Genomic DNA, 22,194 nt, shown 5'->3' on the forward strand with positions numbered 1-22,194 from the left:
CTCAATGACAAGACATGAGCACCCACTGTTCATGGGATCCTCTGTGGGGTGTCTAGGTCTGAGCCATCAGTGGCCAAAACTGGGGGGCTCACATCCCCGCTGCTGGCACTGGGAGGGTGCCAAGTCTGGAACTGGTGAGAGAGAGCTCCCAATGTCAAACACAGTTGGAGGTAGTATCTCACACATCCCACACCCAGCAGGGCTGGGGTGATCCGATCACCTCGATGCACAGGAGTGCCTGGAGTGGCCCAGGGTTTGGGGGGATGGTGAGAACCCGGAGGTGAACATGGCCTGGAGGAAACCACAATATGGCTCTGCAAGCAGCTAGGAGGAAGCGCAGGGACCACGGCAGCACAGCCGGAAGTGAGGGGAGATGGGTGGGTGGTGTCACCCCAAGAAATTCCCAGGTCACTTGCTCTGCTGCCAGGCTGTCTGCATACATAGGGGTGCTCCGGCTCTTCCTCAGCCCTCGTTCTCAGAGGTCCCTCCCCCATGGGCACTCCCACCTCCACAAGAGGTTATGGTGGGGTCTCATTGCCACCCAGACATGGCCAGACCAACGCAGCTGCCTCACAGCTGCTGGCAAAGAGCTCCAGCCCTGTCCTGGATGGTGAGCATCACCCTGATGTGGGCAAGTACCATCCAGACCTGGGCAAACATCACCCTGATGTGGGCATCAACTCAGCATGGGCAAGGATCATCCAGACATGAGAAACCATCAATCCCAACACGGGCAAAGCATCCCCCACTGTTGTTGGTCCTTGGGCAGCCCAGCAGTATCCCCTCCAACCCCAGGCCTTTCTTGTTCACTGGCTGCAGGCACCCAGCTAGGAGGCAGGAGAAGGGTTTGGAGCCAACAGCAGCACCCTAGGGCTGTGGAGCTCCCTCTGACCCAGCACAGGGCACTTTAGCCGGTCACCCATCGCTCTGGGGAGCCCCAGTGTGGATAACTTCCCAAGCTCCCAGCAGTTGCTGCCCCACACGTAGAGCCAGGACCCAACACCCGCCACAGGGTGACTCACCCTCACCCTCCTGAATGCAGCCCTTGTCCATGCCAGCTGTCCTGCACCACGGCATCTCCTCCACCCACAGGCATAGCCAGGCACCATGGCCAGAGTCATAGAACCATGGAATGGTTTGGTTGGGAAAGGACTTTAAAGCTCATCTTGGGCAGGGACACCTACAATCCCAGATTACTCCAAGCCTATCCAACCTAGCTTTGAACATTTCCAGGGATGGGGTAGCCACAGCTTCTCTGGGCAGCCTGTGCCAGGGCCTCACCACCCTCAGAGGTAAGAATTTCTTAGGAAATTATAGCTCTTTATTTTTAAAATGTTCTCAAAACAAGAACCCACCTATAGCCAATATATTTCTGGTCATACAATTAAAGTGACTTTTAAAATCAGAGTTTTGGGGTTCAACTGGTTAGTTCCGAACTCCCCAATATATCCATATAATATACATATAACATATATATGGATGCACAGATGTACTCCTGTATATATTCACTACAGCATCAAGATCTATGTGAGAAATATATATAGACACATACACCCATACATATTCCCTTTTGACGCTATCAAGCTCCAACACATAGGTGTAATCTGTATGTTACGAGTGCATCACAGCACACCAGGTGCCAGAGCCCTGTGGCCACCCCCTGTCCCGGGCTGGCACAGCCCCCAGGGCTCTGCCACAGTGACCCCAGAGTCCCCCAAGCCACTGGAGCACCTTTGTGTCCTGAGGGTGCTGTTCAGCCTGGCGAGGCCATAGGCTCATCCCGTCCTGAATCCCCTGCAGCACCCCCAGATCCCGCGGGGCAGCTCCAGGGGGGAATCCCGAGTCCAAGCGCACCGCCTTCGGGATGCCGTGCCAGGTTGGGCAGCGCCTGTTCCGCGGCAAGAGCGCCCGTCCCGGGGGACAGGAACGGAGCGACCAACAATGCCCGGGGACACACGGGCCAGGCAGGAAACACCCTGGAGCCAAAGCGAAACTCGCACCCAGTAGCGCCGGCAGCGCTCGATCCCATCCCAAAAATCCCTCCGCCGCGGCCCCCGCCGCTGCTGCTGCACGGCACGCCCGGCACGGTGCCAGCCGTGCCCTCCTACCTGGGCGGGCGACAGGAATTGGTGGCACCGAGCTGCAGCACGGCAGGGCTGGGGGAGGCCGGCGGGGAGCGCAGCTTCTCACCCCCGGCACCGGCACTTCCTGCCCCGCAGCAAAACTTCCTGAGCTGGCCGGAGCAGCGGCGTGTCCGGCACCAAATCCTCGGTACTGCCAGTGGGAACCCACGGCACGGCAGTGCCAGAACTCGGGCATGGCTGGCACCGAACACCCAGCAAGGACGGTACTAAACCCACGGCACAGCTGGCACCGAACCAGCAGGGCAAGTACCAAACCCACGGCACGTCCAGCACTAAACCAGCACAGCTTGCACCGAAGTGGCGGCTATTGGCTTCGTCATGCCCGGGTACCCTCCTGGCCAGGGCGGGATGGAGAGTGGCTCCAGGAGGATTTGGGTGACTATCTCGGTGCAGAAACGCAGTGGTGGGAACAGTTCCTGGGGTGCCAGGATGGACACTCGATCTGGAGTCCAAGGAGCCCCAAGATGCTGCCCATCCCATGGCATGCCAGTCCCCCACATCAGCTGCCTGAGCCCCCTCCCCAGCTCAGCATCCCAGCCCACTCCCTCCACGAGCAGAGGGATCACCTCCATCCACCTTACCACAAAAAACCCACTGGGACACAAGGATGGGAAGCTGGAGGGAGAGCCCAGCCACCGGCCCTCCCATTCTCATCCTGACTACACACAGGGTCCCATCCAGCACCATCAGTCAGGACAAACCCAGCCCACTCCCAGGATACCCTCAGGGGACCAGCTAGACACCCCAGCTCCAGGAACATATCCCTTAGGGTCTGTGTGTGTTGGGGAGATTGCAGGGGAGGAGACTCCCAGGGCAGGGGGGCCACATAGGCTTGCTGACATTCCCCCACCTCACCCTGGCAGGGTGATGGCACCCAGGAGCTCATCTGCCCCCTCCAAACTGCAGTCCTAGTTCTCACTCCACATCTGCCTGCGTTCTGCAGGATTTGGGAGTGGGGAGTTGGGACATCAAAGGTAGGGTTGCAAGCACTGCTGTCCCAAAATTCCAGCCGGCTCCCAATGTCATCTGGCCACAGCAGCTGGCAACAGCTTTGCTCCATGTTCCCTGTGCTCTGCAGTTCACTGTCTTGCACCCACTGGTGTCAAGAGTTCCGCGGGCTTCAGCACTGCCTACATTTGCAGGTGGGGGTAAGGCAGGGGGTAAGACATTGTTGTGGAGACTGCACCCCAGCCCATGCCAGGCTGGGGTGACCTGGGTGACTGGGATGATCAGGATGGATATATCCAGCCACAGCCAAAATAAATATCTCAGCACCACCTCCCCATCACCTCCCACCCATGCTGGTAGCCCGGGGAAATGTGGGGCAGGGGTACCCCGAGGAGTTATGCTGGGGTTGGGGGGTGGGTTAGTACCGTCATGGGATGTGCTGGGGCTGGGGGTACTCCCAAATGTGCTGAGCTCTGGGGTGGAGGTACTCCCAGGAAATGTGCTAAGGTCTGGAGAGGGTGTAGGTTCCCTTGACCTCAAGGGTCCCACCCACATCACAGTACCCCCCACATAGACCCTGCTGCCTTGGGGCATGCCCCCACCCCTGCCACCCCCTTACCTCCTCTGGGACACAGCCCTTGGGGGGAGCTCGGGAGGGCGGTCAGGCAGTGGGGGGCCCTTCAGGCTCTGGCACTTGGTTTCCAGTTGGTGTCGCTTGGCTGGCAGCGGTGGCAATGGGGGTCTCGCCCTGCTGTCAGCAGGGGGCTTCTCCCCAAGCACCGGTGGAGAGGGCTCCTCTAGGGCTGGGAGATGGCTGCAGGATGCAGGAGGGGGCTCGGGGCTGCCCCCAGATAGCGATGATGAGAATTTGAGGGGGGGACGGCAGCCCACCCTGGGTGGAATGGGTGGGGGCAGCTGGGTGAGGCTTGCACCCCGCTCTGGCTCCAGCAGTGGGGTCCCACCGGCCACCGGCGGGCACCGGGGCTCCGGCTGCTCCTGCCCTGTTGCAGCGCTCACACGGAAGATGTGGCGCTTCATGGGGACAGGTTTACTGGCAGGGGGCTGCTGAGTCCCGGCGGGCAGCGAGGCCTCAGCAAAGGCTTTCTGCAACCCCAGGAGGATGCGGCGGCGGTGGCCGGGCAGCAGCACCCCGAGGCGGGTGAGCCTCTCGTCCGTCAGAGCCCGGCAGTCCCACACTGACCACAGGTCACTTTGCTGGAAGTTCTCCACATACTGGTCGAGGTGGAGGGCAGACAGCCAGGCGGCCACCGGCAGAGATCCCTCCTCCTCCATGGCAGGGGGCTGGCCACAGAAACCCGCACCACTCAGTGCATCTTCCGTTGCCAGCGAGGCTCAGGATGACATCAGGACCTGGAAATGGAGACATCAGGATCAGTCCCCAAACACGAACCAAGTGAAGCCTTGAGTCCCAAAACCAACATTCCCAGTGAAGCATCCTGGTTTTCCTATGGCCTCCAACCACACTGTGTCCCCAGGATTCTCCAGTCCTTGGGGGCTGCAGGGAAATGCTGGAGGGTCCCAGTTTAGGCAATGAAACATAGGTGCCATCCCTTTAGAGGTGAAGACACCATGGGGCCCCAGCATGGTGTCAGGGGGTGACATTTGGGCTGTGGGACAGAGCAGTGGGGGATTATCCACATTGTGGATAATCAGGGAATATGCCTGAATATGCTGTTGGCTGCACCTCAGGGCTGTCACCCTCCAGGATGCAGCTCCCCTGGTTTACAGCAGCAAGCCAGGATGGAGTGACATGGACAGTTGGATCCAGAATGCTGTCCCCTCTCCCAGGCCGTCCCCACCACAGCCAGTGGCAAAGTGCTGCCACTGGAGCCCCCAGCTCAAACCACACCAAACCCCACCTCACAGACCATGTGCCCACCATGGCATTGCTCCCAACTCCAGAGCCCTATCTGTCCTTGTCATTGCTCTAGCATGGCACCCTGGAGTGCCAGCAGAATGCCCTTGTGGCATCCAGAGCTTGGGACATGGGGGTTCACTTGGTATCCCACATCCTGGAGCAGAACACCCATCCCACACCGTAGCTGTTGGCAGGGCAAATCCCTGTTATCCCCAAAAGTAGCAGATGGGATACCCTGCCCTTCCCACCCACCAGCATCATGGCCTCAGCAGGCTCCAGGCAGGAGGCAGATCCCGTCATGCTGGCACACACAGCACTGCTAGTGACTCCGGCACCATCTTATTTTGGGTTTGCTGGAGGTTTTTTTAGACCTGCTGAGAAGGAGCTTGAGGATTTCCTGGAGCCGTAAATAGGCCAGTCTGATCTGCTGTTCAGAGTCACATTTTCTGTGTGACTCAGGCAGGTCCCAGCACTCTGCAGCACTTGCGGTTTCGGTGCAAAGTGCACAGCTGAGCAAGGCTCATTCTTGACCCAGCACTAACTGAATGCTGCTGAGCCTGAGGCACCCCACAGCCAGTGACCCCTACCCTTGAGACACCATCATCCCAGTGGTGATGCTGGGATGTGGCCACAGTGCCACCTCCCTGGCACTTCGTGGCACAGTTTGGTTTTACTTCAAGCTCCAGGGACCAAGTGTCCAAGGAAGGAGCAACAGGAACCCAGGGCTGACTGACCCCCTGTGCCTCCTTGCTGGTAGCACCAGAGCAATCAGCAGCACCAGAGCAATCAGCTGCACCGACTGGTTCTAGCATCCCCAACCAGCACCACAAAAATCCCAGAGTAAGAATAAAATTCTCTCTCCCACCTCCACACCTAGAAAGCCCTCATCTATTATTGAAAACGGATAAGGGATGGTGCTAGGTGACATTGCTGTCACCAGATCCCAGTGACACTAGCACAGGCAGGCTCAACCCCAGCTAGGCACTGGCTCTGGAGGGGCAGAAGGAAACACAGTGACACCAGTATGGAACTCCCACAAAATCCTCCCTTCTGGCTAGAGCCAAGGAGTCACCACCAGTGTCACCCATTGACACCAGTGCCAAGATCCCCAGTGCTGTGCCAAGACATGAACGCAGTGGTGGGACAGACCTATCAGGAAGGGACAGCTGCACTAGCACTCACCATTGGCACTGTCCCAGCACTAGCTGGGGTGGCTGAGGGCTCTCCTTGCTGCTCATCAGGGACAAAACTCCAGCGAGAGAAGCACAGGGTCCCCAGTGTGCCAGTCTGGCAGCTGGGCCCTCACCAAGTAAATAATTAATCAGGACCTTGCTAAGGTTCCCTCCTTCAGTCATTAATAATTTAACCTCTGTGCTAAACAAGATGAGGATGTTCCAGAAGTGAAACCAGCACAGGGAGATGTGCCGTAACCCAGCTGGCTGCTGGGGATCAGGGGGCAACCCTGGCTGTGGCCCCCTGACAAGCCCAAATCCTCCCAGTGCTGACCCACTGCATTCCTCCCCGGGATTAGTCAACACCACAGGGGCTGTTTTGTAAGAGACTTAAAGGCCGGACAAATGGCGTGAGGAGGGAATGGTGAGGGCTGCCAGCATAAGTCAGGACGCCAAAATACATGAGGACCCTCAGCCCCATCCCAAACCCACAAAGCCCTCACACTCCCAGTGCTCAGGATGAAGGATCTAGGGGTGTCTGGACCAAGGGGCTCAGCAAGTCCCTCTACAACCAAACTTGGGCACTGGCTGCTTTTCTGGGGGCTCCTGCAGCTACCCCAGCCCACCTCGGATGCCCTAAACTCAACAGAGCGTTTGGGATGCACCTCTTCCCCCAGCAGGGCTGAGCATCCTGGCCGTGGGAGGAGCCCCTCATGACGCAGGGGTGTGCCCACCCTTTACCCACTGCATCCCACCACTGCTCTCAGAGCCCTGGTGGGGCACCAATGAGGGTTAGGCTTGCTCAGTTAAGGAGTTGTGTATGCCATGGAGGCTATGGGCTCTGACTGGGAGTGACAGGTGAGCAGGCTCCAGCTTCCCCCAGGTAATCAATGTTACCCCTAAGGAGGTGCCAGGGATCGAGTAGTGTGACCAGTATGTCACTGACAGAGCTGCACTCAGCACCCAAGCACCGAGAATAAAGTGGTGGCTATCCCACAGCTCTTCCCTGCCTGTCCCTTTGATGGCAACCAGGATAGTGGCCAAGAGCCAAGAAAATCCAGCATAGGAGCCCTGTTGGGTGTCTGGCACCCACTCAAATGATCTAGTTCCCACTGCAAATCCTCCTCCTATGTAGGCAAACCCTGCCTGCACCCCAAGTTCCCCTTCCCCAGGTCTGTGGGCTCTTTAATCAAGGAGAGCTAATTACCAGCACACGGTCCCTCGGCTCAGCAGAAGGTGGCAAGCCTGCCCGTGGTCCAGCTGGCGCAGTGGAGCCTTGCCAAGGGGTCTCTGCCTGCCCCGGTACTTCCTCAAACGCCACCTCAGCAATGGGAACTTTCCGGAACGCCGAGCAAAGTGCTGCGCCGGGATGTGGTGCAATAGCCACCCCAGGCCCCAGCAGAACGTGAGGCCTCAGTGTGGTGATGCAGCGACCACAGCTGCCATGGGGAGCAAGAGGGCCGGATCCTGAGGCCGTGTGAACCCTGGGTGACAGAAGGATGGGGCAGGGCTTTCAGGAAAGGAAGGAAGAGCCAGGCAGGGTGATCTCCGGGAAGTGGGAGCTCACCAGTACTGCGGCAGGAACCAGGTACCAAGGATGGGGCGTTGAGGGGCAGCAGGACAAGCCGAGCTCTGGCCACTGGATAGAAAAGGACAAGCAGGCAGGGGGCTGCCATGCCCCACCACCATGTCCCAGGAGCCCTATGGATTCCTAGGAGGGTAGTACCTGGGAAGCTGTTACCCACCGGTGGGTTCCTGTGGGCACAGGGGACAAAGCCAAGTGGCAGAAGGACCTGTGGGAACAGGGCTGGCCACCAGAGGGTAGGGCGTTCCTCAGCCACCAGGCTCCAGCAGCACTGGGCAACCAGTATCACACCACAGTGATTTTTACCCTTTTCCTGCCTAAATTAAGGAAAGATCCTCAGGCCATGGCTGGCCATGGCCAGCCAGAATGAAGCCAATGTCACCAGTGTCCCTGCTGGATCCAGGGGGTGAATGTGATGTCCCCAACAGACCTGCCAGGGCTACCGCAGATTCCCTTCCCAGCTGGGAATTGAAAGCACCACATCCTCACCCCGAAACTGCCCAAGCAGAATCCTCAGCAAGCAGCGAATACCCCAAAGCAAACAAAGGGTCCCAGGACAGCACCCAGCACTCCACAGACCCTTTCCCACCCAAACCCTCCACACTCCACCTCAGTGGGTATCCATCTGCTCAGCAGTGCCCAAGATCTTTCCTGGCAGAGTGAAGCTTTTTCATTTTCAAGATCTTCTCAGCCAAAGAAATTGCAAATGATATTCACACCCCCCAGGCGCTGTTCAGGGATCAAGTTCAGGCTTGCAGAATCACAATCCAGAGGTGGAATTGCTTCTCTGGAGCCTCCTCCCTCTGCCATGAGTTGCCATTTCCAGGTGGTTCATGTGAAGAAGCCAGAGGGTGCCTGGCCCCTGCGCGGGAGCCTGAGGGCTCACACACACACCAGGATGTGCCCCAACATGGGAATTGCCCCGAGCTGGCTCCACGTGCAGATAGAGGGTGTGCATAGAGGTGGAAGGCGGCCAGTGATGAGGTGGGTAAGAAGTCAGGGACAAAGGGGCGGGAAAACTAGGGCTTCCTCATTTCCCCAAGGTTCCACCTGCGTTCCCCTTCCCCCATAGAAGTAAAACCTGGGAAGGTGAAACGTCCCAGGCTGTGGCACCAACAAACAGATAAGTTTCCCGGCATTCCCTTCCACAGCGTTGCTGCTTGCCTCACAAATGTGAGCCAGAAAAGGGGTAAATACAGCCAGAAATGAGCAAATCCAGTCAAAGAAGTGGTAAATCCAACCAGAAATGGGCAAGTCCAGCCAGAAAGGGGGTAAATACATCTGGCAATGCTGTTGTTACCCACTGAGTCCCACTGGAACGCCCTCAGCTCCTGACACAATTTATGGAAGCTGCCAGCAAACTAGGTCAGGAAGCCAAACCCCACGTGCACAGCCATCCCAGAGGAGCCCCAGTGTCCCAGGGTCTGGCTATGCTGGGGGAAGGCTGTGCCAACAGCCTGGCTGCAGAAGATGGGTCTCTGATGGGTCCCCCTGGGAACCATGGCACCTCCTTCCTCTGTGAGGAATCAGCCCCATCACCCAACATCCAGCACTGAAACCATGCGGGTCCCTCTTTCACTTTCCCATAAGTGAGAAGTGAAAGTGTCATAGGGAAGGGGTGACCCCTCCAGCTGTGGATGAGGTGTCCCCTTTTCCAGCCCTGATGCCCTCCCACCTCCTCCTCATGCTCGTTGGGGTGCAAGTCGACACCATGCACAGTCCCTGTCCCCAACAGCAGGGTCACACCATACCAGGGCCACCCCCTGCATCCCCCTGGCCACCACACCACTGCAGACAAGCCAAGCCAGGGGATGCTGCAACAGGGACGGAAGTACAGGGACTGCCAACCACATGCACCACCCCCTACTTTGCAAAAGCCGTTCTACACAGCCAGGGTCTCCCTCACCTGTAGATTCAGGGGGCCTATCTGCAAAACTTCCCCAAGTATCAACCCACCCTCCGCCCACAGCCACAGAGTCCTGCCACAGGAGCTGCATCACTCCCTGCATGGGGGAACATCACTCCCTGCCTCCCACGAGACATCCCCAAAATCTCAAGTGCTCAGTTCTGAGGCTCAGTTCTGACAGCAAACACATCCTCAATATTGCTCTAAATATCCCTATCCCTGATGTCCTGGCTGTGGCCCATAATAACTCATCCCCAGTAGCTGCTGGAGCACCCCCAGAAAACCATTATCAGCTCTTGGACGAGCTTTCCTTGCTCCCTTCCTTCCAGCACTCCAGAACAGCCACCTACATCCCCCCAGCACTCAGCACCGTGCCTCCAAAAATTGGCTTTTGGGGCTGAACCTACAAATTAAAATTGCTGCCCCTGCAATGGTGCTAGACCTAGGAGCCTCCCCTGCAGGTGCAGCCCCTGGGCACCCCAAACACCAACCTGACGGCCCCAGCAGTGTGAAGGTATCCCATGGAACCAGCCTGCCATTACAGGAGGACAAAGCAACCACCGTCCCAGCTCCAGCTGCACAGCACTGATAAAGCTCAAGGCCTCACCAGACAGACTGGGAAGAAGTGAGGAAGAGGAGAAGAAAAGCAAGGGAAGCCCACTACCAGCATCACCCAGCATCCGGGTGCTGTTGGGGGTGGTTGGTATGGCACGGGCACTGCCGGCAGGCGCCCTGGCACAGCCGCAGCTGACACCATTTCTTGGCTGTGAACAGGGACATGCCAGATCCCCAGCAGAAAACAAATCTGCCAGCTGGGCCCTCAGGGTCCCCTTTCCCCAGCTTCACCCCCAGCATCGGCAGCACAAACCACCCAGTGTCCCTCAACATATCCCTCGCTCCAAACAGGCAGTGGGACCCCTGCAGTGGCACAGGAATGAGGGCTATCAGCAATGCCAGGGCTCCCTGGAGACTGGGACTGAACTGGGTTATACTGGGGTTGAGCTGGGGTGGGCTTAGGGGAGCTGGGATATACTGGAAGTGAACTGGGAAGGCTGGGGTTAAACTGGGGTTAAGATGAGATGTGCTGGTACTCAGCTGGGAAGTGTTGGGGTGAATTGGAATATGCTGGGGAGTACTGGGATGAACTGGGTTTGAGCTGGGATGTGCTGAGGTAAACTGAGGTTCAGTGGGGGTGTGCTGGGAATGAGCTGGGGTCTGCTCAGGGGCAGGTGGGGAATACCATGGTTCAGCTGGAGTGTACTGGGGTTCAGCAGGGATTGAACTCAAGTGTCCTGGGGGTGAGCTGGAGTCTGCCGGGAGTGAACTGGGGTCTGCTGGAGGGAAGCTGGCACACACTGGAATTGAACCAGGGTTGAGCTGGGATGTGCTGGGACTGCGGTGGGGTGCTCTGGGGGTGAACTAGAACATACTGCAGTCGAGCTAAGGAACGCTGAGAGAGAGCTGGGGCATACTGGAATTTGGCTGGGGAGTACTGGGGCTGAGCTGGGGTTAATCTGGGGCATGAGTGCCCAAATTGGAGCGGGGGGGGGGGGATGGGGAGGGCACACGGCTGCTGCAGCTGAGCAGGGAACAATCCGTACTCCCCCCACCACCCCAGCAGCTCCCAGCGCCCCCCCCAGCACTGTGTGCCCAGGGACCCACAGAAGCACGTGGAAAGAAAGGCAGCCTCCCCCAGGAGAGAAACCACGGCTGAGGAGGTGGAGTGCCCCCCTGCCGCCCCCCACCCAAGCTGGGCTGCCCCTCAGCCCCCCTGGAGCACCCAGTACCTCAGTCTGGTGGCAGCGGCGGCTCCCGGAGGATGCCGGGGCGCTTCCCGGGGCGGGGGCACTCAGGGCCCCCCTTGCCAGGCCCAGGCTTGTTCCCGCACGGAGCTTTGGCTGCCTCATGGAAACAGGATTCAAGGGGAAGGCTGCCAGGACTTTCCCCAAAAAAATAATAAACGGGTTGTGTGGGGCGTTCTCGCCTCCCCACACAATTCCCAAGGCCTTGGTGGGGGGTAAGGAGGAGAGTGGGAGGGCTTGGGGACGCAGAGGGGATGTGGGGTGTCCATGGCCAGCCCTCACGGCTGCCCAGCCTGGGACAATGGTCCTTTCATCGCGGCGCCCAGGGAGCGGGACACGCTGGCTGCCTGCTCCGGGGGTGGGAGGGCCCCCCCGCTCGGCCCCTCGCCCACGCCAGGCCAGGGCAGGAGGGGCCATGGCTCGGCCCCACACTTGGGGTTCGGTGCTCGGTGGGGCTCAGCCAGGGGGACAGTGTGAAATACCCCAAAAATACTCCTCTGCTGCCTGCATCCCCCCTACTCCCAGGATTCCCACTGCCCCATCCATCACAGCCTATCGCATCACATCCGATCCTGGACCCTCAGATCCATCCGGGGGGATACCCTCCCAGAGCCTTTGGCAGAGGATAAGGGTGCCATGGCCTTGCCCAGTTTGGGGGTGTCACACAACAAAGTGCTGTCTGAGACCCCAGGGGCCAGTGGCAATGCCGAAACCTCAGCCCTGAAGCCTTGTAGTCCTTCCCAGCAGCATTTCAGGGATCACTCATGTCAGTACCCAAGGATATCCCCAGCACAGCCTTGAGATCACTGCCCCCTTCCACATATCCTACCTGAGCTCCAGCTCTTCTCAAACCCCCTGGCACCAGACGTGTGCCAGAGCATATTCCACTTCCCTTTGGAGCCTCTTCTCTCCCCGGTGCTGGCAATTTTGGGTGTCCAGCTGTACTTCCCAGAGCTGACAGACCTAAACCCTCCCCACAAGGGGCTTTACCCCATCAGCTGCCCTGCTATGTGTCCCCCTGGCTCCAGAGCTGCTGCAGTACGTCCTGTATCCAGTCCAGCTCCATTTTCACCCTGCAGGGGGATGGTGGCCAGGTTCCTTTTTAATTGGGTTCTATTTTTAATTGGGATCGGCGCAGGAGGGTGGGAGGGGTAGGAGGGCATGGTGGGTGGAAATTAACAGGAGAAATGGGAAGCATGTCCCTAGTGCCCACACCAATCCCTCTCACCAAGCCCCTGCTGGGGTGCAGAGAAGAGCTGGGGTCTGCTGAGGTGTTGGGGTGCCAGAGCACTAGGAGGGCAGAAGTAGGGTGCACAAGCAGCTTTGCCCCAGGAGACAGGAGTCCCAGAGCTCCACAAAGGGTTCACAGTCCCTGGGAATGTCAGCTCTGCTCCGCAGGATTCTCCTCCAGGAGAAGCCAGGATGTATCCCCACAGAATGGGGGAAAGTTCAGCACCCCATGTCTCCTCTCCCAGAGGGGCTTCTGGGGGAAATGTACTGGCAGTACTGGCTTGGCTGAGGCTGTGGGAAAACTGGCTACAAGGGCGTGTAGCCTCATCCCTAATTAATGCCCAGCACAAATTCAGTTTAGGGGTTTCTTTGTCACCCTCTGGTGGTATCACCATCACCCAGAGTCCACCTGGAGGTGCCCACAACCCCTGAGGGTCTCACCAGCACCTACCATGAGCAGGGACCCCTTGCCTGAGCACACTGTGGGGACAGGGATGGCTCCCAAAGGACCGAGGTGGGACAGAGGCAGAGTCCTTCCCATGCCAGATTTAATTATTTTATTCCTAAATAATCAGCTCCAGTACAAGGTACAAAATCTCCCATGTCCCTGTGCACCCCCAGAAAAGGAGGGGGCAGGAGCATGGCCAAAGACCAGCTCCCAAACCCCCAGTCAAGGCCTCAAATTCCAGTGGAGGAAGGGTCCAGGCACCCAGCTTGGAAAGGGTCCCCATCCTGGAAAGGTGGGGGAGGGGACAGGAGCCTTCAGGGACCTGCAGAACATCTGGAGGTGCCAGGAGCCCCCCCAAGTCCTCTCAACGTGCCTGAAGATGCTGGGAGCCCCCAGAGACACTCAGCACACCTGGAGGTGTGAGCTTACCCCAAGCCTCCCCCAAACAAACCTGAAAATGCTGAGAGCCCATAAGATCCCCCTGAACATGAATGGAGATCCCACAAGCCCCCAAATCACCCACTGCAGCACATCTGGAGGTGCCATGAGCCCCTCAACTCCTCCCACATGCCTGAAGGTAAGACCCCAATATCCCCTCCAACATGCTGGAGGTGCCAGGAGCCTAGAAGCTTCCCCTCTACATGCTTGGGGATGCCAAAAAACCCCAAAGGCCCTCCTTTCCCAACATGCCAGGAGGTGCCAGGAGCCCCCCAAAACCCCTCTGCATGCCCAGAGGTGCAGGCAGGTGCCCAAGCACCTCCTGGGGCTCTGCTGGGGGTGGGGATCCCATGGGATGAAGGCAGTTCTGTTGGACCAAAACAGAGATGGGAAGCAAGGATGGAGGGTAGAGGGGGAGCGCAGTGTAAAGGTGTCCAGGGCTGAGGAGCAGGAACAGGGTCCCCCTTTTCCTCTGCTCCCTCAAAAGCTGAAGGGCACTTTGGGTTTGCCACCAACAGGGACAACACTGGTGTCCCACAAGGGCTAAGCGACCAGACAACCCCCAACTTGCCACCCCGGGGGACCCACGATGTCCCTGCTGTCCCCAGACAGGAGTACAACAACGGGGGGTCCCCCTGAACCCAAAGTGGGGGTGCATGTGTGCAGGTGTGTGAGATAGAGACACAAACCATGTTGGAAGTAGGGGGACAGGGAGAGGAGCCCCCGGGGGGGTCATGTCAGGCTGTCCTAGCCAGGAGAACAAGAAGAGGAGCTCCCAGGGGAATCAGGTCAGGCTGTCCTCGTCGCTGCCCTCGCCACGGTCCTCCTTGCTCTCGGCCAGGGAGCTTTCATCAATGTTTTCCAGGGAATCCGCATGCTGGAGGGAGAGCTCGGAGAGTGCCAGGGGTGGGAGTCGGCTCTGCTCCGGGAACAGCCAGGGCTTGAAGTGAGGGTCATGCTTCTGCTTCCACTCAGGGTACTTGAGGCATGCCTTGTACATCTTCTTCATTGCCTGGGAGGAAGAGTGAGATGGGCAAAGAGATCCCTTACCCCCGCACCAGACCCACCCCAGCGCCACAAACTCACCTTGGGAGCCAGGAACTGGGAGGATTTGTTCACCACCCACTTTGGTAAAGAACCTGGAGAGAAGGGAGGGGTGGCTGGGAGTGGGACCCCCAGCATCCCCCCCCAGGTGCCTGAAAATCAGGACCCCCACACATGGGACCCCCCACAGCACTCTCAATGTGGACATGTGGCTGGAGAGAGGGAACAGGGGTCAGTCCATACTGCTGTCTGCTCTTGCGGAGGTCAAAAACAGTGATTTCAGCATTTTGGGTCCGTTCTCAACGCCCCAAAATGAAAGATTTTAAGAGTACAAGCCCAAGATGTTTCCTCCTGACACTGCTCCATGCTCTGTGTCTGGCTCTGGCTGCATCCTGTGCCCACCTCGAGCATATCCACAGATCCTCCTGAACTCACCCTGAGTCCCCTTGAGCTCAACCTGAGACTTCTTGAAGCTGTACTGAAGTCCCAGAGCCCCAACTGAATCCCCACTGAGCCACCTCCAGCCCAACCTGAGCTCCCAGTGAGCCCCCATTAAGTCCAAGTGAGTGCCCATTCAGCCCTCCCACCAACCACCCTGAGCCCCCACTGAGCCCCCCAAGCTACTCCTGAGCCCCCACTGAGCCCAAAGCCCCCATTAAGCCCCAACAGAGGCCACCCTGAACTCTCAATGAGCCTACACTGAGACCTCCACTAAGCCCCCCCTGAGTTCCCCCAAGAACCCACTGGGACCCCCCCCCAAGCACACACTGACATGAGGGAAGGACTTGAGGGTGCTGAGCCCCCAGGCACAGAGCTGGGGGTCCCTCTCTTACCTTTGGGGTCCACCTGTGCCAGGTAGGTGATGGTGCAGCTCTTGGCACCCGTCCCCTCGATCAGGTAGCCTGTCTGGATGGAGACCGCCCGCACCATGTCCTTGCGGGGAGGGTACTTCTGTGGTGGGGAACAAGGAGGGAACATGAGTCAGTGGTAGGGCAGGTGGAGTACAGCAGGCCCCAGCCACAATCAGAGCTGTCTTGACCCCTCAACTCTCCAACCTCTCCAAGCTCTGAGTGAGCCCCAACCCCACCCACCACCACAGGACCCCCGGTGCCCCAATGAACTCACGGGATGCTTGACAGAGTAGTTCATGATGATGTAGTCAGAGCCCATGGGCAGCCAGGAGCGGAGTGTGACCACGTCCCGATTCTTCAGGGGCTTGGGACACCTCCCTAGGGACAGCACCGGGTAGGATATTCCAGAGTGAGACACCCACCTTCAAGTATGGCGTCCCCTCCTGCCCTCCACATTCCCCCAAACCAGTATCCAGGCTCCTCCCTTCAATGCCAGACACCATGGATACCCCGGTGGATACCCCAGATGCCAAACCCAGGGGTGGAGTGGTAGCAGCCCTGGGGTTCAGCCCTCCCCTAGGACCGCCCAGATCCCGCCAGCCCCCTCCTCACAGGCGTAGTAGCCCACATCGGAGTTGGCCGTCAGCCTCCCGATGTCAAAGGTCTCGATGACATTGGTGTCCCACTTCTTGCGGTACTCGATGTCATGGAGCACGTCGTACAGCGTCTCTGCTGGCACGTCCCTGCACTCCATCCTGCACTGCAAGGCAGGGGGCATGAGAGACCTACCACAGGCCCCAGGCTGGGAGAGCGCCCATGGGGACCCCTGGGCAGGAGGTCAGCTGTGGGCACCCCCAATAGGATGGCAGTAGGACCTCATGGTGGGAAGATGGTCATTGGGACCCCCAAGTGGGAAGGTGTCTGTGGGGAACTCATAAAAGGACAGCACTGGGGACCCTCAAGCAGGAGGGAGGCAGTGGGGACCCCAAAGTGTGAGAGTGGCAGTGGGGACCCCAAAGTGTGAGAGTGGCAGTGGGGACCCTGGGCAAGAGGACGGCCATGGGGACCCCCAAGCGGGAAGGCAGTTATGGAAAGCTTCAGCAAGCAGTGGGGGAAGTGTCTTCTCTCAGACTTTTTTTTAGAAAAATCAATTCAACCTCCTCCAAGAAGATCTGGAACTCAACCAGCAGCTCAGTTTGCCATCCAGAGCCGCCCCATAGCACAGACACTCAGGGCCTCAAGGCATTGTGGAGCTGAGTCCTGGGTACTAGGACCCTGTTTCCCACCTGCCCCCTTATCACTATAGATGTGCTCCCCACAAAGTGGCATTCCTGCACAGGGGAGCCAGTATGTGGGGCTGTGCCTGGTGCCTTGGGGCAGCATGAATCACACAGAAGGGGTTGGGGGGTGCAGAGTGGGGACATGTTTGTAACCACAGCAGGTTCTCCTTGCCAGGGAAGGCAAGGAGACAAGGAGAACAGAGAAGGTCAGGGCAGCTACCCCTGTAGCAGGGATGCCATCTGCCAAGGTCAAGGGCACTGGAGCCAAGTGTGGGGCAGGGAGAGCAGCCAGCAGCCTGTCCCTGGGAATGCCACTGTTTATCCCCAGGGATGGCACCAGCTCTTCCTGCCCCCCAGACCCTGTGGTTCAGGATTTAGGGGTGGCCCTGTCACTCCAGCACACAGTACTAGAGATGCCCCAGTCCTGGGAAGGGGCACAGAAGCACCCAGAAATGGAGCACAGCCTCACAACGCCCCTTGGTGGGACACAGCCATGGAGCCTGCTCCCCTACAGCATCCGTCCTCAATCCCATCCTTGCTGGACAGAGCCCATCCTCACCCCCACAGTGCTCAACCCCACAGATCCATCCCTGCCCCATGGAACCTGCTCCTAACCCCACAGTGCTTATCCTCAATCTCAGAGACCCATCCCTGCTCCACAGAGCCCATCTCCAGCTCCTCCATCCACCCAAAAACTTGTCTGGGAACACCCACCCCTGCAGGGCAGTTTTGGGGAGAGCCTGCCTGGATTACTTCCTTGAAGAACCCCTGCTCCCACCTGCACCCAGGCCAGCCCGGCACCATGCTCAGGTGGATTATTCCCAGAGCAGCGAGGCTGGTCAAGCCAGTAGTGCAGGACCTGCCCTGCAGGTGACTCACAGCCCGGGGGGGTGCTAGGGGGGTCGCGGCAGGAGAGGAGATGGTGCCACCTGGGAAGCGTCTGGAAACGCACGCCCCAGCCCTGAGTCAATATTGACTAATGGGGTGAGAAGGAGGAGGAAGAGGACGTGGAGGAGGAAGAGATGAAGTCCCCAGGGCTGGGGTTATGCTGTGCCCGAGGGAACACAGAATAGGCGGCAGACTGTGGGACGGGAGCAGATCCAAAGGCGAGATCCACCACCCCTGCCTGGCAGAGTGGTGAAGGCTGCACCAAGGGGGTCCCCAAGCTCAGCCTCACTGGTGGCTTCACCAACACCCCAAATCCTTTGGCTGCATCCTACAGGATGGCCATCCTTTGGGAACAGCCCATTTAGAGGGGAAACCATCGTCCCTGGGAGATCTCAGATACCCAGGGCACCAACTCACTGCCCCACCGGGTAGGATGGGGTGTCCTGGATGGGTTCCCGCAAGCTGTAGCCAGTCCCAAGGCCACCAAATGTCCCACTGAGAAATCAGCCATGGCACCAACTTGTTCCCAGACTCCAGAAAACAGGTTAGACGGGAGCTGCATCCCTAATGGAGGGGGGTGGGGAGGAGGGGGCGGCAGCCTCAGAGCAGGGCGAGACCTTCAGGTTCCACTTAATTAGGCAAGGAATCCAGGAGGAATCCAGGAGGAATCCAGGATGAACTCAGGGGGAAAACAGCTCCTGGGAAGCTGCAGGGAACCTGCAGAGAATCCCCAGTAGCCACAGAGACCCCCAGCATGAGGGGCACCTTGCCGTGCCATGTCAGCAATGCCAGATGAAGTCCATCCCTTCAAAATCCAGCAGGACCATCTCATCCTGGGTGGGTCTGGGTGCTGCTGGGGGCCATGGGGAGGGGACAAGGACTGTTAGCTCACAGGGTCTCCAATATCCAGTGGCACACACGTGGAATCAACACATTAACAACTAGCAGAACCTTTCCAAGCAGGATTTGTCCAGGAGGGTGTGGAAAGAGGCAGGACCTGGCTCAGGGACCCCCGCAGGCAAAAGACAGCTCCAGGTGGTGGAGCAGCTGTGCCAGGACATCCTGGAGTGGGCTGGGTCCCTGCACCGCCAACGTGGCACACTGGGATTGTGGGACAGGCAGGGGACGCACCCAAGCGCCATCTCAGTCTGGGGGATGTTTTGGTATGCAACCCCCAAGGGCAAGCAGCAGGGCTGGGGAACACAAGGAGTTTGGGGGGTGGGAGTCAGGATGCACTGTCCCACAGAGCCATGCTCATGCCATCATGCCTGGATGCCACAGTGATGGACACTCTGCATCCCACCCACAGCGGGTCCCCATCTCTGTGGCGATGGGGTAGGGCGCAAGTGGGACCAGTGACTCCCTACACCCCAGAGAACACCATCCCCCCTCCAGGGTTCACTGCTGCCACCAGGGCACAACAGGGACCCGTTCCTGGGTCACAGCAGCCCAAACTCCTCCAACATGCTATGGCGGCAGCAACGCAGTGGTTCCACGGCGGGAGCTGGGCACAGCCAGTGCCAGTGCCCCAGGGACAGGTTTCCCCAGCAGCGCCGGTGCCAAGTGCTGCAGAGCAGTGTGTGAGCAGGCCGCGTCGTCACTGCTGCCACCGTCACCAACCCTGCCACCACCCGAGCTCGACACCACAGCAAGGGCGATGCCACCACCACACCAGGACAGCTTAATGAGGGTGCCACCAGGGACAGGAACACAGGCCAGAAACTCCAGTGTAACCCCATCTGGACACTGCTCCTGTCTCAAGTTGTCCTCTTGGAACCCCAGTGTCCCTGCTTTGCCAGAGGGAAGAGCCAGGGTGAGCGTGCACCTGCCTGTGCCAGCACACTGGCACCAAGAGGGAAGGGACCCACGGGGAAACGCAGTGGGGACATAGGGAGCTCTGGGCAAGGGGGACAACCCCACTGACAGCAGGCCAGTGGCTGCAGCTCCAAGGTGTCCCCTAGCCCAGCAAGCACGGGAGGTGTGTTCCCAATGGGTGAAGTGGGGAGAAGTAGCATGCAGGAGTCGTGGCCCCACACACCGTGGGGGTTCCTGTTTGTCGCTGGCTGAGTCCCCAGTGCCCCCTGCACAGCCCTCAGGGGTACCCACTTGTCCCTGGCTCACCCCTGGAGCTGTGTTTATCCTGAGGTCCCCATTCCCCCCGGAGACTGCCCATTTGTCCGGGTGTACCAGTTAACCCCACCTGTCCTGCATCCCTGCTGGCCATCGGGGGCCAGCTCGGCCAAGTCCCCACTTGCCCCAAGGTGCTGCATCACCTGAGGGACCCCACTATTCCCTGGGATTCCCACTCACCTCTGGGTGGTGGTTGAACCCCTGAGTTCCCACTCACTATGGGGTCCCCAGTCCCGCTCCCTGTGGGGTCCCCGCTCCTTCCCCCCAAGCCCAAGGGGCAGCATCGCCCCAGGGTCCCTCCTGCCTCCAGGACTCACCCGCGCCACCCCCTTCCCGCTGGGTACCCCAATCCCGGGGGATGCCGGGGCGGTCTCACCGCGCACCGGGGGTGCCCAGCGTGGGTGGGGATGTCTCACCGTGCACCAGGGTGTGCCGGGCGGGAGGGCTCACCTTGATCTTGTGGAGGGCGCGCTCGGGCTCCAGCAGCTGCACCCAGACCCCCACCCCGCCCTTGCTGTAGGTGAGGCTCCAGCCGCGCTCCGACTCGCACTCTGCCCGGAACGCCCCGAAGTCCCGGTCGTCGGGGATCTGCACGCTGTCGCGACCCGACATGCCGCCGTCGTGACCCGACATGGCCCCGGAACGCCCCCGCCCCGCCGGTGCCGGTGCCGCGGGAGGCGCCAGCCCCTACGGCGGCATTGCGGGGCGCGGGGCGCGATGGGACCGGCGGGGGCGGGGACGGGGCGGGACCGGGGCGGGAGCACCGGGGGGCGGGACCGGGGGGGAGACCTGGGGGAAAACTGGGGGGGACCGGGAGCACCGAGAGGGAGGGAGGAGGAGGGGGCACCGGCACTGGCACCAGTACTAGCACTAGCCCTGGGAGAAATAATGGGGAGGAGCCGAGGGGAAAACGGGAACGTCGAAGCTGAAACCGGGAGGAGCAGGCGGGAACCGAGAGCTCTGGGAGGAAGGGCAGCCCGTGGCAGAGGGGAGCAGCCCAGGTTGGCGGGGTACCGGGAGCAGCTGAAGGACACAGGTGTAGAGTTGTGGCGCTTGCACTGCGCGCCAGGGAAGGTTTAGGTTGGATATTGGGAAAATTTCTTCTGTGAAAGTGTTGTCCAGCCCTGGCACTGGTGGGGTCCCCGTCTCTGGAGGGTGTAAAAAATCATGTAGATGTGGCGCATGAGGACTTGGGTTAGTAGTGGCCTTGGCAGTTCTGGGAGAGTGGGTGGACTCAATGGTTTCAGCGGGCTTTTCCAACCCAAATGATTCCATTATTCCAGTTGGGATAGGAGGGGTTACAAGTGCAAGACAGAGATTCACGGCCTCTGTCCAGCCTGCAGGTCACCCTGGTGTGACACTGTCACTGTGAGCCCCTGCTCTGTACCCGTGCAGCACATAAGCATTATCCAAATCTTTTGTGCCAGTGCTGGGCCTTGCCATGACATCCCCACAGTACCGTGGCCAGGAGCAGGTGGGCATGCTGCCATTGGCAGTGCTGACTAGGATGTTATTTTTGGAAAAGCCCAGGCTCTGGCTCCCATCCAGCTCTGAAAATGCTGCCGACTCAGGATTTCTTTCTTTCCACTTGGGAACACTGAGGAACCCTCTTCCAGCTCCCATGAATAACTGTGTAAATGATGACAGAGCAGTGTGGCGTGTACCTAGACAAGCAAAGCAAAGCCTGTCTCAGCAGCAGGAATGTGGGACCAAGTCCCTTTTCCAGGATGAGGCTCTTCCAGGGATGCAATAGCCAGAGGGATAGGAGGGCACAGGCATGTCACCATGCTCAGCACTTGTGAGGAGACAGGGACCTGGCATTACAGGGCTCACCATGCCACACCACTGCTCCCAGCACCCTCACCTGGGAAAAGGAGCCAAGGGAATCTCTGGCATCCTGTCCCACTGGAAGTGGACATCTGCAGTGGATGGCTGGGGACAGAGTGCTGTGGCTGGTGCAGGGGGGGCCCTGTCCCCTCATCCTTCTTCTCTGCCCTTTCTGGCAGCTTTGGTGTGGTAGCCTGGACTGTTCCCACCCTGTGTCCAGGGAAAGTGGAAAGGTGAAAACCATCACACTACAGCCCTTCCCAGCCCCCAGCAGTCCTGTGCTTGAAGCAGGAGCACCCACATTCCCAGCCAGTCCAGCCATGTGGCACCACATGCCATTTCCAGTCTGGAACACTGGAAATGGGGTAGGGAGGACAGGCTGGGGAAATGGGATATCTGGGCTGGGTAGCTGGGGAAACTGTGCTGGGAAACTGGGCTGTTAGAGCTGGAAGAACTGGACTGAGCAACTGAGCAAGGGGAGCCAGCAGTCAGTCTGGGAAAGCTGGGCTGGGCAAAGGGAAGCACTGGGCTGATCGAGCTGGAAGAACTAGGCTGGGGAACTAGAAGCACTGGGCTTATGGAACTGGGAAACTGGCCTGGGAAACTGGGAGCACTGAGCTGA

At 59.2% G+C, this 22,194-nt stretch overlaps 2 protein-coding genes across 12 annotated transcripts in view; both read right to left on the reverse strand.

Annotated features, from left to right (window-relative positions):
- The window catches only part of ARAP1 (ArfGAP with RhoGAP domain, ankyrin repeat and PH domain 1), a 36,060-nt gene extending 23,580 nt beyond the window's left edge, over positions 1-12,480 (reverse strand). For 7 of the 11 annotated variants that reach the window (XR_004416986.2, XR_004416987.2, XM_033051171.2 and 4 more), the window contains exons 1-2: positions 11,422-11,740; positions 3,712-4,463 (exon numbers count right to left, since the gene is read on the reverse strand). Coding sequence is in view for 8 of the 11 variants with exons in the window: in XM_033051171.2 (XP_032907062.1) it covers positions 3,712-4,385 (674 nt within the window). In the remaining 3 variants the exon portion in view is untranslated. Of the gene's footprint in view, positions 1-2,108; positions 2,254-3,711; positions 4,464-7,350; positions 7,515-11,421; positions 11,741-12,265 lie in introns of those variants that run through there. The other 4 variants (XM_033051170.2, XM_033051172.2, XM_033051169.2 and 1 more) reach the window with 4 other exon arrangements.
- A 726-nt stretch (positions 12,481-13,206) lies between these two features.
- Positions 13,207-20,449, reverse strand: STARD10 (StAR related lipid transfer domain containing 10). Its single transcript, XM_033051179.1, has 6 exons — positions 20,196-20,449; positions 16,060-16,207; positions 15,722-15,825; positions 15,430-15,547; positions 14,639-14,691; positions 13,207-14,564 (listed from the first exon to the last, which is right to left on the reverse strand). The coding sequence occupies exons 1-6, from the start codon at positions 20,376-20,378 to the stop codon at positions 14,337-14,339; spliced, it is 834 nt and encodes a 277-aa protein (XP_032907070.1). The 5' UTR covers positions 20,379-20,449; the 3' UTR covers positions 13,207-14,336.
- Positions 20,450-22,194: the final 1,745 nt, after the last annotated feature.

The sequence above is a fragment of the Catharus ustulatus genome, chromosome 2, assembly GCF_009819885.2.
Source record: "Catharus ustulatus isolate bCatUst1 chromosome 2, bCatUst1.pri.v2, whole genome shotgun sequence".
In the NCBI taxonomy this organism is placed as follows: domain Eukaryota; kingdom Metazoa; phylum Chordata; class Aves; order Passeriformes; family Turdidae; genus Catharus; species Catharus ustulatus.

Excerpts from the sequence above, each read along its gene's own strand:
- STARD10 (XM_033051179.1), bottom strand. The coding sequence starts at position 20,378 with ATGTCGGGTCACGACGGCGGCATGTCGGGTCGCGACAGCGTGCAGATC. Across the intron at positions 15,826-16,059 it reads CGATGTGGGCTACTACGCCT|GGAGGTGTCCCAAGCCCCTG; the intron begins GTGAGGAGGGGG and ends TGCTGTCCCTAG. Across the intron at positions 14,565-14,638 it reads CCCAGTTCCTGGCTCCCAAG|GCAATGAAGAAGATGTACAA; the intron begins GTGAGTTTGTGG and ends TCTTCCTCCCAG.